This window comes from Ornithodoros turicata, chromosome 8 (assembly GCF_037126465.1).
Source record: "Ornithodoros turicata isolate Travis chromosome 8, ASM3712646v1, whole genome shotgun sequence".
Taxonomy (NCBI): Eukaryota; Metazoa; Arthropoda; class Arachnida; order Ixodida; family Argasidae; genus Ornithodoros; species Ornithodoros turicata.
The window spans coordinates 31286446-31298582 of NC_088208.1; the positions used below are offsets into that span (position 1 = coordinate 31286446).

The window sequence follows — 12137 nt, forward strand, 5'->3', positions numbered from 1 at the left end:
AAGAGCGTGGATTAAAATAATGATTTTCCTCTAATTCTGTGTGTGTGTCGCATTTTCGCGAAAACATCTAATTAAGTTAAATAATAAATTTTAGGTAATTAGTCACCCAGTAGTTATACATGTGCTTTCCCACAGGATTATCCGCTTGGCCGCGTAATCCGCCCGCAAAAATGGCATCAGTGCTGCTCTCACAGCTTTTTTTTTTTTTTCTGTAAATGATAAAAGAATGTCCTGTTTGTCTCGCTTTTGACAGAATTTAACTGCACGAGCAGCTAAGTAATGTTTCGTATTTTTCTCATTGCGCTTTTGACACTGAAAAAAAAAAAAAAAACAGGTCCACAAGCAGCGTAACGTCGTAAGTTGTCGTAAAGGTGAGCTCGTCAGTTTAACAGAGCCCATATAACCCAAATGAAAGAGGGGGGAAAAGACACGTAGAAAACAGAAAGGAGCTTTTAATTAAACTGCTATCACTTTACGACTTCGCACTTACTGCCAGAAAGAAAGGAATCTGTGAGGTTGAACAGGATGGGTACAGGATAAGCAGAAGAAAAAAGTAAATTAGGGAGCTATAATAGCTTCTAGTCCCCTAGAGTGCAGTTACTCTCCGTTTATTAGTACCCATTTAGTACCCATAGTAGTCCTGAAGGGGAGCGATGATTGTGGCAATGCATCTAGTCCCCAAATGGACTAAAATCACACTCTCTTTTTTTTTGTTTTTCTTTTTTCCTTAGAGTGTACATTGAGATGTCGAAACAACGTTCTGGAACGCATACTTCCACACTAGTGACCGAAAAATATCGAAAATTTCGATATCGATAAATATCAACATCGTAAAAAATCGATAAAATCGCTATTTTATCGATATTTCAAAGATATATATCGATGTTTGAAAAGCCGACACGCCACTACTTGAACAATTGAAAAAAAAGTTGCCATTGTTTTGTTATCTACCATGCGTATTACCGCTGAGGCACGTGATGAAGACGGCGACGGACAACGTACATTACAGAGGACGAATGAGGATACGTCCTCAATTATCGTGACAGAAAGATTGGGGAATAATTAGTGCAAGAATTTAGGTGAGTGCAGAGGATGTCGCCCTCCACTGATCCGCACCAGCTTCTCCCTGCCTCCTCCTTCTTTGTTCCTCGAGAAATTGATGTTTGCGAATACTAGAGTCACTAAATAAGCTACGCTATAATGACTCTAGCGAGTACGGAGTCACGCCAGAAAACACAAAATCCTCGGTTTCCACCGGCGTGTACGCTATGCGCTCGGTGAACTCGCTCTGCACATTTACAATGCGTCCTTCGGCATGAAATGCAGTTTTTTTGCACGAAGTTTTAGAAACTAACAAAGTTTCCCCTAATGTGTTTCACATATTTACAGGAAATATCGGCATCGTGTTTCAAAACCAAATCAAGAGGGAGAGAGTGAAAAAAAAGCCGTCAAGATTGGTTAATAAACTCGTTGACCCGCTCCTTTCATATTCTGTCCGCGCGTGGAAGCCGCCGAAGTATTGATATTTCTATCAGCATGCGTATCGATATCTATATCGATGTAACATCGATATTAATATCGATGTGAATATCGATATTTATATCGATAAATATCGATATTTTAAAATTATCGACAATATTGCAGCCATAAAATATCAATAATATCGATAAGAATATCGATGTCGTTCCATCCCTAACGCGTACACGTGGTACACGAGTAATACAGGGTGGTACGCCGGCTGCATTGCCGATACCAGTCCATAAAACTGAAGAGAATCAATAAGCGCATTCTTTTCACTTGCACTGGACTGCACTATCTTGGACTCCACGCAAGACAGGTTTTCGGGAGCTGCACTTTCCAGCTGAAAGGAACTTTATTAGTAACGTCTTTCTTTTCAACAGGAAACTGCAGCACGCAAATAACCCAGATCTGGTGCCGTGCAGGAGGTGCAAGCGAAAAGAATGCACCTACTATAAAAGAGCAACGAGAGAGAGAGAGGAAACGGATCCTCTACGTAGGTCGAGAGGGACCTGTAGCACCATTTCAGATTATACCCAACTAACGTGTGACGTCAAAACCTATGCAGAATAGGCGAAGCTTAACTTCTCTTGTATACCTATCACATAACCACCCCTCCCTCAACCCCCACAGAGAGCGGAACAAAAACTATACGACGGCCAATTATATAAGCGAGAAAATGGCTTCGCGTCAGAATAACTGCATGAATGAGCTTCTAACCCCTCCCAGTCCCGAAAAAGGCAAACATTACTGACGTCACGAGTGTCATTCTTTCTTTCTTTCTTTTTTTTTTTATATGGTCCCGTACAATGGTTTACCTTTGCTCGTGCGTCTTGGCCTGTGGCTGGCGTCCCTCGCATCAAGCGAGCGCGAGGAATCGATCGGGCAGACTAGCTGATGACGTCAGAAGCTCCATTCATGAAAACGAGAGTAGCACCACGTGGTTGCTTTGCTTCTTTTTATGCCGCTTCTTTACGTCGCCCACTGCGGATGCTGAGGACGGGCTTGAAGCTTCCCACGGCAACGACGAGGTCTGTCGCGCTTGAAAAATGCAGGGCGGACGAATGAATAAGGGGCGTCGGTGAAGACGCCTTTAAACGAAACAGAATTAGCAAAGCTGTGCCATACGAATCCTCTTCGCCTTTTATGAGGATCTGTTCATCTAGCTTCTCGTCACACTTGGTGTGCAGTGAGAGCATCCGTCCGCTGTTGGAAGACATTCCGCTCCCTTACCTCGCTGCTTTACGAGGCATGCGTTTCGTTGAAGGGTTCGGCGATTGACAAGATGGTTACGGGCTATAGTGTTTGCTACGTCTTTCTAATCTGATGACTATGTTTGTTTAAAAACTGAGCACCGTTGTCCGCTTTTCATCTATAGGTGCCATAGGCATGCGTCAGCGTTAGAAAGGCTTCTTGCGCTGTTGGGTAATGTCCATAACGAAAAAAACAAAAACAAAAGGAAGTCTAGGGACGACAAGAAAAAAACTTGTACGAAGAAAGTCCCAAAAGACACCTGTGGCCCTCGTGCGCCTAATAGACCTCTCCCTGTTTGTAAACAAATGACGTCACAGTGTTCGAAAGGGACGCGACCTTCGGTCCTACTTTTCTTTCAATAGGAGGCAGTGAACAAGTGCCCATTCGTGGAACCCAGCCCTCCCCTTTCGATTTGTTTCGGTTTCAGTCTGCCTACCAACGTCATGATGACGTTTCTCGGGTAGAGGTTTATTCGTTGAGGAAAATCCTCAGTGGTGTCATCACTAGATTCGGTAGCCCTCCGGTAGCGTACTCAATGCTGGCACTGGCAAAGACCTGGCAGCGCCCTTTGACGCTGGCAAAGCTTCTGAGGATGTACATTGGCTGCATTGGTTTCCGCGCGATTTTTTGGCGCGCTGAGTTTGGAAATTCAAACAATAATTCCTTCCCAAGGTCGTGGGTTCTATTCCGGCAGAGGACGCCAGCAACTTGGTCGCAGCAGAGCCGTATATTAAAAGGGAGTCTGGCCATTGGGAGGAGTCACAAAAAGAGGCTCGACCTGTCAATCACAGTTTCGCTCCTCTGATTGGTTTGCTTTTTACCAGGGGGGTCGCCATGACACCTCACTGCCACCCAAAATGGCGACGAAAACAAACACAGTGAAGCGGGGATTTCGTGACAAAAAATTTTCACAGACTACTCTGATTTTACGCTGCAAATGTACATCCTCATATACGTTTCTTGGAAATTAGTTTCAACTGATGCTCATCCATCGATATCTAACCGAAAATAATGCGTTTTGTCGCCGGTGTTAGGCCTAGTGATCGCGGCAATCACAACGAAATCATAACAAAAAACGGCACTGTGCTGTACAATCTTATATTTAATTGCTGGATTTCATGGATATAAACATTCTTGCCTCTTATATTCCAACTATTCATGTAGATTTGTTTAAAAATCATACCGACAACAGAATGTGTCCCAGCAGGTGGTTCTGCCGGCAGCGGTACAACGACGGAAGCAGACGACAATTCCCGACGTGCCTTACGCTCCCTAGGTGGCGCTTATCAAATTTGCACCAACAATCCACTACTTTTGCAGATTGCGAGAGGTATCCATTTCAATCCCATCCAATCCACTTGCCACCCAAAATGGCGCTGCCCATGTTGGATAGGGGGGCAAATAGTGAGGATAGGCTGATTGATAGCGCCCCATATTTGAAGACTTCATTGGTCGGAAAGCTGAAAAAGTGGGTGGAGCTTCAGGTATAGGCATGACCCATTAATGGCCAGACTCCCTTTTAATATACGGCTCTGGGTGGCAGGGTACAAGTTGCTTACACACGCAGTTTTTCGCAAGGCACTTTAAGTACGGCGTGCCGTGTGCTGAGCTTTCACCGCACGTTAAAGAACCCTGAGGTGGGCAAACTTAATCCAGAGGCAGACCACCATGGCGTCGCCCACGACCATGGTTGTCTCGCGTAAATCCAGGGGTTATCGTTTCAAACAATAATTCGTGAGGAAATCAGGACCACCTTGGAGCCTTCGGGTGATATTGGGCCTTTATTAAGAAATGTCTGACCCTAATGGGCAAGCTGCCTCTGCAGCTTTTTTGCTGTACCTCCCTTTTCCTTTGGAAATAAATAAGAAAGTAAAAAATAAAAAAAAATGTACGTGAAATGTCTAATGTGATGTTTGTGCCCTTTGAAGTGTAATGCCTAATGATGTTTAATGTCAATGTCAAATAATGTCTTCGTGTATAATAATGTCTAATAATATCTTAATGTCTAGTAATATCTAATGTCTAGTAATGTCTAATGAAGTTTGTGTGTCTTTTGATGCCTAATGTGATGGTTGTGTGTCTTTTCAGAGAGTATACCAGGAGTGGACGTGCGCAATGCTGGTGCCTGTGTACCCGGCGCCCGTGGATCCGGGCGGGGGGCCTGAAGACCCGGGTGGTGGAGGTCAATCGACGACGACGGAAGGGGTGGCGGCGGTATTACCCGTCAGGCCCTGCCGAGAGTTCTGCCACCGGGTGGAGGAGCAGTGCCCTTACATACATCCGGCAGCCAAGGAGCAGTACGCAGGAGAACCCGTCTTCATATGCATCGGTCAGTAATGTGGCCTTCGCTCTTCCCCTCAGAATAGCCTCTATTTGAAGTGCAGTAACGGAAGCAGTAAGAAACCCCGAAAACTTTGATCTAATCTGATAAGCGCATATGTACGCATGTGAGTAACGAAGGCCAAGTCACATTCTTCGTCCGAAGGCGTACACGACCTTCAGTTCCACGGCTCAATGTCTCACTGAGTCTTAATGTGTCTTACAGAGTCTCGGTACACGCTATGCAGGTAGGTATGCTGTCTGCGCAGTTACCCAGTTTCCCACTCGCCCCTATTGCCTATGGAGCGACCTCACTGATCACTTTCCCAAATAATGTGGTAACATTTCAAAGTAGTGGTGCACGCGATTTCTTCTGCGGATCCACGCTTCTCTACGGACACCCCATTATTGCTGCCTTGTGAGTGGACGGACACTTTGTCACGTGATTTCACCACACTTTACCCCCTGCGCAGAGACAAACTGTCGAAGCGTATTGGCCACAGCGAACGTACTTCACACAGTATATAACGCGTAATATTGGACCAAAAATATAAGAGGAAAATACTACCCCGTGCTATTAGCGCGCCATGCGCTATAGCGTGCTATAAAAGCCGGGGAACGTGCTGGAAGACGTTATATGAGGAAGTTAAAGATGGCGCCTCGTTTATGACTATGATACCATATTCGTCATCCAGGACCGTTGCCTCTTGGCTGATCATATCGCAGAAGAGTACATCGCCTCTCTCCTAGAGAAGGATAAACCTGAGGTGGGACCCATTAATTAATGCCACATGCGAAGCAGGACACCTTTCTACTGCGCGTTTCGCATCCGGCTGGCCACGTACATCTTCACTTCCATGAAGCTCGATATAGACACAAATAGTAGCAGTTCGATATAGCCACAACGCAGTTCGAAATAGAGGGAGTTTCACCGCCAGGCTGAATGAATGACGCAATGAAGCGACGTAGACACACTTCCTGTGTGTCTACACATGATGATGTGTTGCTTGGGTGTGTCTACGTCGCTTGCCCGCTGTCTGCTACAATGGCTACAATCTCAAGCACCGAAGAGGCGTTACAACACATTTAATGTGTGCATCTGTGACATAGATGAGAGGATCCTCTCTCAATGTATGTTTACCGAGCGATCCGCGTTACTCGCGGCTGCTCAGAGGGATCGTGCATCTGAGGCTGACTTCATGGAGAACTATGACAAATGGGAAGCAGTTGGCTCAGTCATCAGTCTCAAGCGTTTGTGGGCGCCAGGAATCGGACCCGAGTCACCATCCAGTCACCATCCATGCATGAGTCAAGGCAATAATACGCAGACAGACAAAAACTTCGACTATCGCTGCTTCTTTGAGCGACTGCTTTAATTCTTTCGTGCTTCCTTTCTTCTTTCGCATATTTCGGATGCAAAGAAGTCCCTTAACCCGGGGTGACTCGATCGCCAAGTAGGACGATGACAGCAGAAAATACTGAGACGGTCGCAATTCGACATAGACTTTTCCATGCTTGGGAACGCCGGTTTACTTAGAGAAGGAAATCCGTCGGAACGAAAGTGTACGCATCCTCTTGTACGATATTCGATATTCGACGAGCGCGACACATAAGGTTGCTTCCATTGGAGAGGAATTGCTTCCATTCCCCTACCAGTCGACATTGCATAAAGACGAAGGGAACGCATAAATGAAGCTTCTTTTAATTGGCACTTCCTTCTCGTGCACGTATTAAACGCTTAATTGACTGTGATGCAACTTGTTGACTACGTTGGACTTGAATGGAACCGTGGTGTTACGTAACACGCAATAGGCACTTTAAAGAGATACTTCACTGCACTAACGAACATGTGTATAGGCTTGAACGCGATTTGACGTTATGAAAGCTAATGCTGAACGACTTCAGTTTACAACTTATCTATATATAACAGAGAGTATCTGCGTGTGATCATGTTCGCTGCGAAGTGATGGAAAGGAAGAATACAATAGCAACGAGATATACGTGAAGTTAATAATAAATAGCATGCTTTATAAACGAAAAAGAAAAAAGTGTTCGTGTGTCAACAAGGTTGGTTTTACAGAATTGATGGATTACTTCGGGACCACACAAACACAGTTACAAAATGTCTGTAGAGAATAAATTAGTCGATTTCGAGAGCTATTCTATCGTTGTCTCACCGGCTTGCCATTGCGCTGAAATGAACGTGCTCTCTTCACCGTGGGGAATATCCTGCGTCCCAGCCGCAAGCTATACCGTCGCAGACGACAGGGCCGATGGTGTCGTCTGCTATGTCCACAGTACTGCCAACACCACCTAGATAGCGAAAGCCTCTCGTCGACGTGACGTAACAATTAAGAGTCAGCCAATTAGGATCGTGTTTTCAACGGCGGTAGCCAATCACGAACGTGCTTTCAGTGGTCGTAGCCATGGAGACGAACCACCGTCGTCTGCGAATAGTGACTGAACGTCCCCGCGTACTAAATACGAAATTTTTAAAATAATGCGCAAAACGGTCTCATATATCTTTCTCAAGACTGATTTTCTGGAAAGCGTGTTGCCCTTTTTGTCTACAGGTTCAGGTCTACATGTTCCAAGTTAGCTGTAATCATTTGTGAGTTCTTGAATTCGCAGAACGGCGAATCGCAGTAGCAGACGAATTCTGACTTTATATGTCCAAGTAGCGAAGGAGGGAGAGAAGGCGATAAGCAGGCCTTCTGTATCTAGGTGGCGTTGGTACTGCAGACATGGCGTAGGTACGCCACTGCCGATGTTCCAACGCTGAGCGAATGCTCAATGTAAGTTTCTTCCACTAGGATATTCCTCGAGGATGTCGATCGTGTGGATACGAGGGTTGTGAGGTGCTTTCATCCAAACATTATATGAAAAAAAAAAACAGAAAAAAAAACAGTCCTGCAGTACCCCTGGACTCCAAACGCATTACCGAAGCAGGTGGCGTTGGTTTTACTTTCAATTTTTGAATGTCATGGACGAGCTTCTGTGAGGAATTCTACGTGAGATGTCGCAATTAGTCAGAACCGTATTTACCGCAAACGATAAGAATAAGTTGGTAATTGCTACTTTTCCAGCGGCATTTCCAATTTACACAACGCTGGAAAGACAGACACGTAGCACTCGCGATGAACGCTAGTTCGATATTGTATTGAAGGAATGACTTTGCTACAGCATGTGTCCCGTGTTCGTAGTGTTCATGCTTGAAAATGCATATTCAGTAACGCCCTCCGCTCTGCCGTACGCAAGTGTGTTGTCCAGTTTATCTTTTCCGGTGCACTTTAACTGACGTAACAAAGCAGTATCCGTTTCAGTTTTTCGAAGAAGCGCATTCTTTTGTGCGAACCTCCAAATGTCACTGGAGAGATTTTTCCGCTGACTAGACGCTTTGGAGTGACCGCTAAGGAAAGAAGACAAAAAGAATAAATGGGAAAGCATCACAATAATCGATACTACAAAACAACTGTAAAGCCTTATAGTTACAGTGCGGGGACAAAGCAAATAAAAGATCCGTAACATTTACAAACAACTGAAAGCAATGCAACCCTTTCTGCTTCGGTAATGCATTTGGAGTCATGGAGGACAGCAGGTATATTCGTTCCTCCCAGGCGTAGCCACTGTACAGTCTTTGAAAGTGTGTGTTTGTCGTGCGAACAGAGGTGCAAGAAACGTTTTCATTTTCCAAGCCCAACTGACAATCAGCGAAATAAAGACGCAGACGATCGTGGTCATGTCACAATATTGAAGCTTCAAAACGTTTCCAACTGATCACATTTTCATTCGTCTTGGCTCTTCTGCCACGTGCAATTCTCGCGTAGTGTTATGTGCTTAGCCCGCAGTCAGACTTGTACGTAACGCGTTACAAGTAATTGCGTTACTTGTAATGAATTACTTTTTTGAGTAATTTTTCGAGTAATCGATTACATTTTTGAACAAGTAATTTTTCCAGTAATCCGATTACAGTTTTGAATAATGAATTGCCGAGCAATCAATTACTTTTGAAGTAGAGTCTGATCGACTCAAAATAACAATGCTCTATGACAAATTTCCTGTGTCTTTGTTGGGCTATTCTACTGTAGTAAGCCGGAAAATATTATTGCTACTCCTCGAGCACGGGAGTTGTTTTTTCTTTATATTTTCTTTCTTTTTCGAAGCACACAGGGGCGGATTTTTTTAGATGAATTGAAAGTAACGGCCCGAGTAACGCGTTACTTTTATACTCTTTACTCAATTACATTTTGAGTAATTTCTAACGCTAATCAATTACTTTTGTTAGAAGAGTAACGGTAATCAATTACTTTTTTGGAGTAACGGGCACAAGTCTACCCGCAGTACACTGTGGTTAGCTTAGACTATTGTGTGGTTAGCTTGGACTAATGCGCATTTTTTTCTCCTAACTGCAGCATTTCGTTGCCCGCGACGTTTCTACGTGGCCCCATTGTGTTCCTATAAAAAAAAGAAAAAACTCTCTGTAGGAAATAAAGAGAGCTCTCGCACACTTGAGCCTTTTGTACCGGCACGTACTCCCTCCTTTTTGTTCGAAGCTTGTAATTCGACGCAACATTTCCCCGTCCGCCGAACCTTCCTCGAAGGGAGGGCATTCTTTCCGGAGTGGCCATAAAATTTGAAATGAAGAGCGGACCGAAAGGTTGTTGAAGAGGCAGAAACGAGCGGTGAAATAGACTCTCTCCAAACAAACGCTCAAGCGGCAGGGAGAGATCTGGACAGAATGCCTTCGCGCTGCCGAGGGAGAAGAAAAAGATGCTCATCGATGAGGGACGCTTTCCGGCATCGTTTCTTTTTTTGTTTCGTCGTTACCCGATGTGTGGCTTTCGCGATTGGAGAATCTCGTAGGTCGTAGGATAACGTTCGTCTCTGCCGAGAGCATCAGTCGATAGCACTGACCTCCATACTACGTGAACTGCGCATGCAGCGCTCTCCTCGGAGGATAAAAGGAGGAGGGGAGTGAAGCAGCTTTCTGCTTACGGAAGTTTTATCCCATTGGTCGTCAACGGAGCGACGTCATTTCCGGGTGTGCGTATCGTCTGCTTCGCTTTCGCGGCGGCTGCGCCTGGCTAGGACGGAACCTTGTAATTGTAAATTTCTAGAATAACACTCCCGATGATGAATGGGGGTTGCATTCCTCAATTGGGTGTTTCGTCCTCGGGTGTAAATGTCTTGTCCCTAGGCACACACGTTTGTGGTGTTACTTTCACACCACAAAGAAAGGTGTTTTGTAAAACACCCTTCTAGATGACGTATCCTACAAAAACCACCATTTCGAAGGGCGTATTCTACAGAAAACACAATCACAGACGAGTGTATTCCATTTAAAGTACTGTTTCAGATAAGTGTTTCGCAAACACTTTTCTCATCACTGTTGTTGCATCTTCCAGTGGAGCCAACGGCATAAAAAAAAAGGCTTTCGTTTAAAGAAACAGCCGTTTACTCGATGAAAATGTGTGGGGAAAAAAGCTTACTCTGTACCCACACAGCATACTCCGCGCACGAAGTTCTCGCCATGCGTTTTTCCTAAAACTGGTGAACGCCACCAATTACTTGTTACCCTTTAAGTTTTACTAGGTTAGAGATGTCAGAATTGGCCGTCTCTGTTTTCCGTGACGGCTGCAGAAAAAGAAACGCTCTCTTCCTAAGGTGCACAAAGAGCTGATTGTATGTGCTGTATATTTAGCTCCGACGTCAACTCCCAAAGAATGCAGCGCGTGGCGATGCCATTTTTACAACAAGGTATACAGAGGTGCTAAAATTGCAACTCGAAGTATATCTTTCGTTCTGTGGCAATGACCCAATGCAGTGCTATCGCGATTACGAAGAATAGTTATGCTGACAGTGAAGGGAATGCTCATACGTTCAATATTAAGGTCATGTTTGTTATAAGGAACCTCACGGTGTTCATTGAAGAAAGAGACATTTGTGTTAGAAACGATAGCGGTAAGGCAATACATACTTAAACCCGCTGCTTCAGCAACACATTTAATGAAGGATAGGGGAATACGTATTAGTGATGCCCAACCTTAATAAGATTCAGGTAAGATGCCTCCCTCGTATTTTCAGGGTGAGTATGCTACGTATGCTTCTTTGTGTCGTGCTTATACGTCATTGGAAACGAAGAACATAAGTCTAACCGCACATACAACATCAATCTCCCGTATCTCAACTCCAGAAAAAGCAACACTTCGTCCGCGCAGTTACCCTGAGCCTTGAATGTTACAATGCGTGCGGTGAAAGAAAACTGCGCATTCTACTCAAATCCGTGCACGCCAGCAGAGACCAAGCAAGAACCTCGAGCTCAAACGACATCAATCAACGATGATATCGATAAGATACTATTTTCTTTATTGCTAAAGCATCAATCCACTCGACCTTGCTCTACAGAAGATATGGACGGCAACTGTACGTTTGGCTTCGCTGCCATGCACCGGGCTTTCACAGCCAAAGCACGCTTTACAGGAGTCCCGCTAACGGTGTTTCCACAGATTAAATAACTGTAATAATCGCGATTCTGAACACGTCTGTTGACTTACGGTTACCTGACACATGGTTGCCCGTTTTCCAGATCCCAATATCCCAGACCTACCGTCAATCAGCAACTCGTCGTATGGTCCACCTGGTGACTGCTACCGGCCGTGCCATGTGAACGCTTCTCTCTCGTCCACAAACGACGAGTGTACTAGTGCAACTATAGTAGGGGAATTTACGACAACAACAAGCGCCGCAGCGAGCAGTGGCTCCAGCAGCATGTACGTTAGTGTTGTTGTCGGCGAGCGGACGCTGCCAGTGCTGGTGACCGTGTTGTGCTGGGTAGTGGTGCTTGCCAGAACCTGTGCCCGACAGAGACTATCATAGCGCTGCCCTAGGGCTCTGCTGCCTTCAGAGACACATTGTGCGTCTTGTGCAGCAGCCCTACGCTAGACGGGGCCTTCCACAACAGGGGGCTCCCTCGCGGACAACGCGCTGCCCAGGGTAAGCACAATTCTTCCTACGTTGATCCTTACTTCGAACGTCCTTACCCCTAC

The 12137-nt window shown here is 45.2% G+C and overlaps 2 protein-coding genes across 4 annotated transcripts in view; one reads left to right on the top strand and one right to left on the bottom strand.

The window, feature by feature from the left end:
* The window catches only part of LOC135366980 (uncharacterized), a 48560-nt gene that overhangs the window by 29203 nt on the left and 7220 nt on the right, over window positions 1–12137 (top strand). For all 3 annotated transcript variants that reach the window (XM_064600018.1, XM_064600020.1, XM_064600019.1), the window contains exons 2-3: window positions 4861–5101; window positions 11678–12084. In XM_064600018.1, coding sequence (XP_064456088.1) covers window positions 4861–5101; window positions 11678–11967 — 531 coding nt within the window. In that variant the 3' untranslated portion in view covers window positions 11968–12084. The remainder of the gene's footprint in view (window positions 1–4860; window positions 5102–11677; window positions 12085–12137) is intronic.
* Window positions 1–12137, bottom strand: part of LOC135366977 (ecto-NOX disulfide-thiol exchanger 2-like) — a 54473-nt gene that overhangs the window by 23440 nt on the left and 18896 nt on the right. The gene's annotated exons all lie outside the window — the stretch shown is intronic.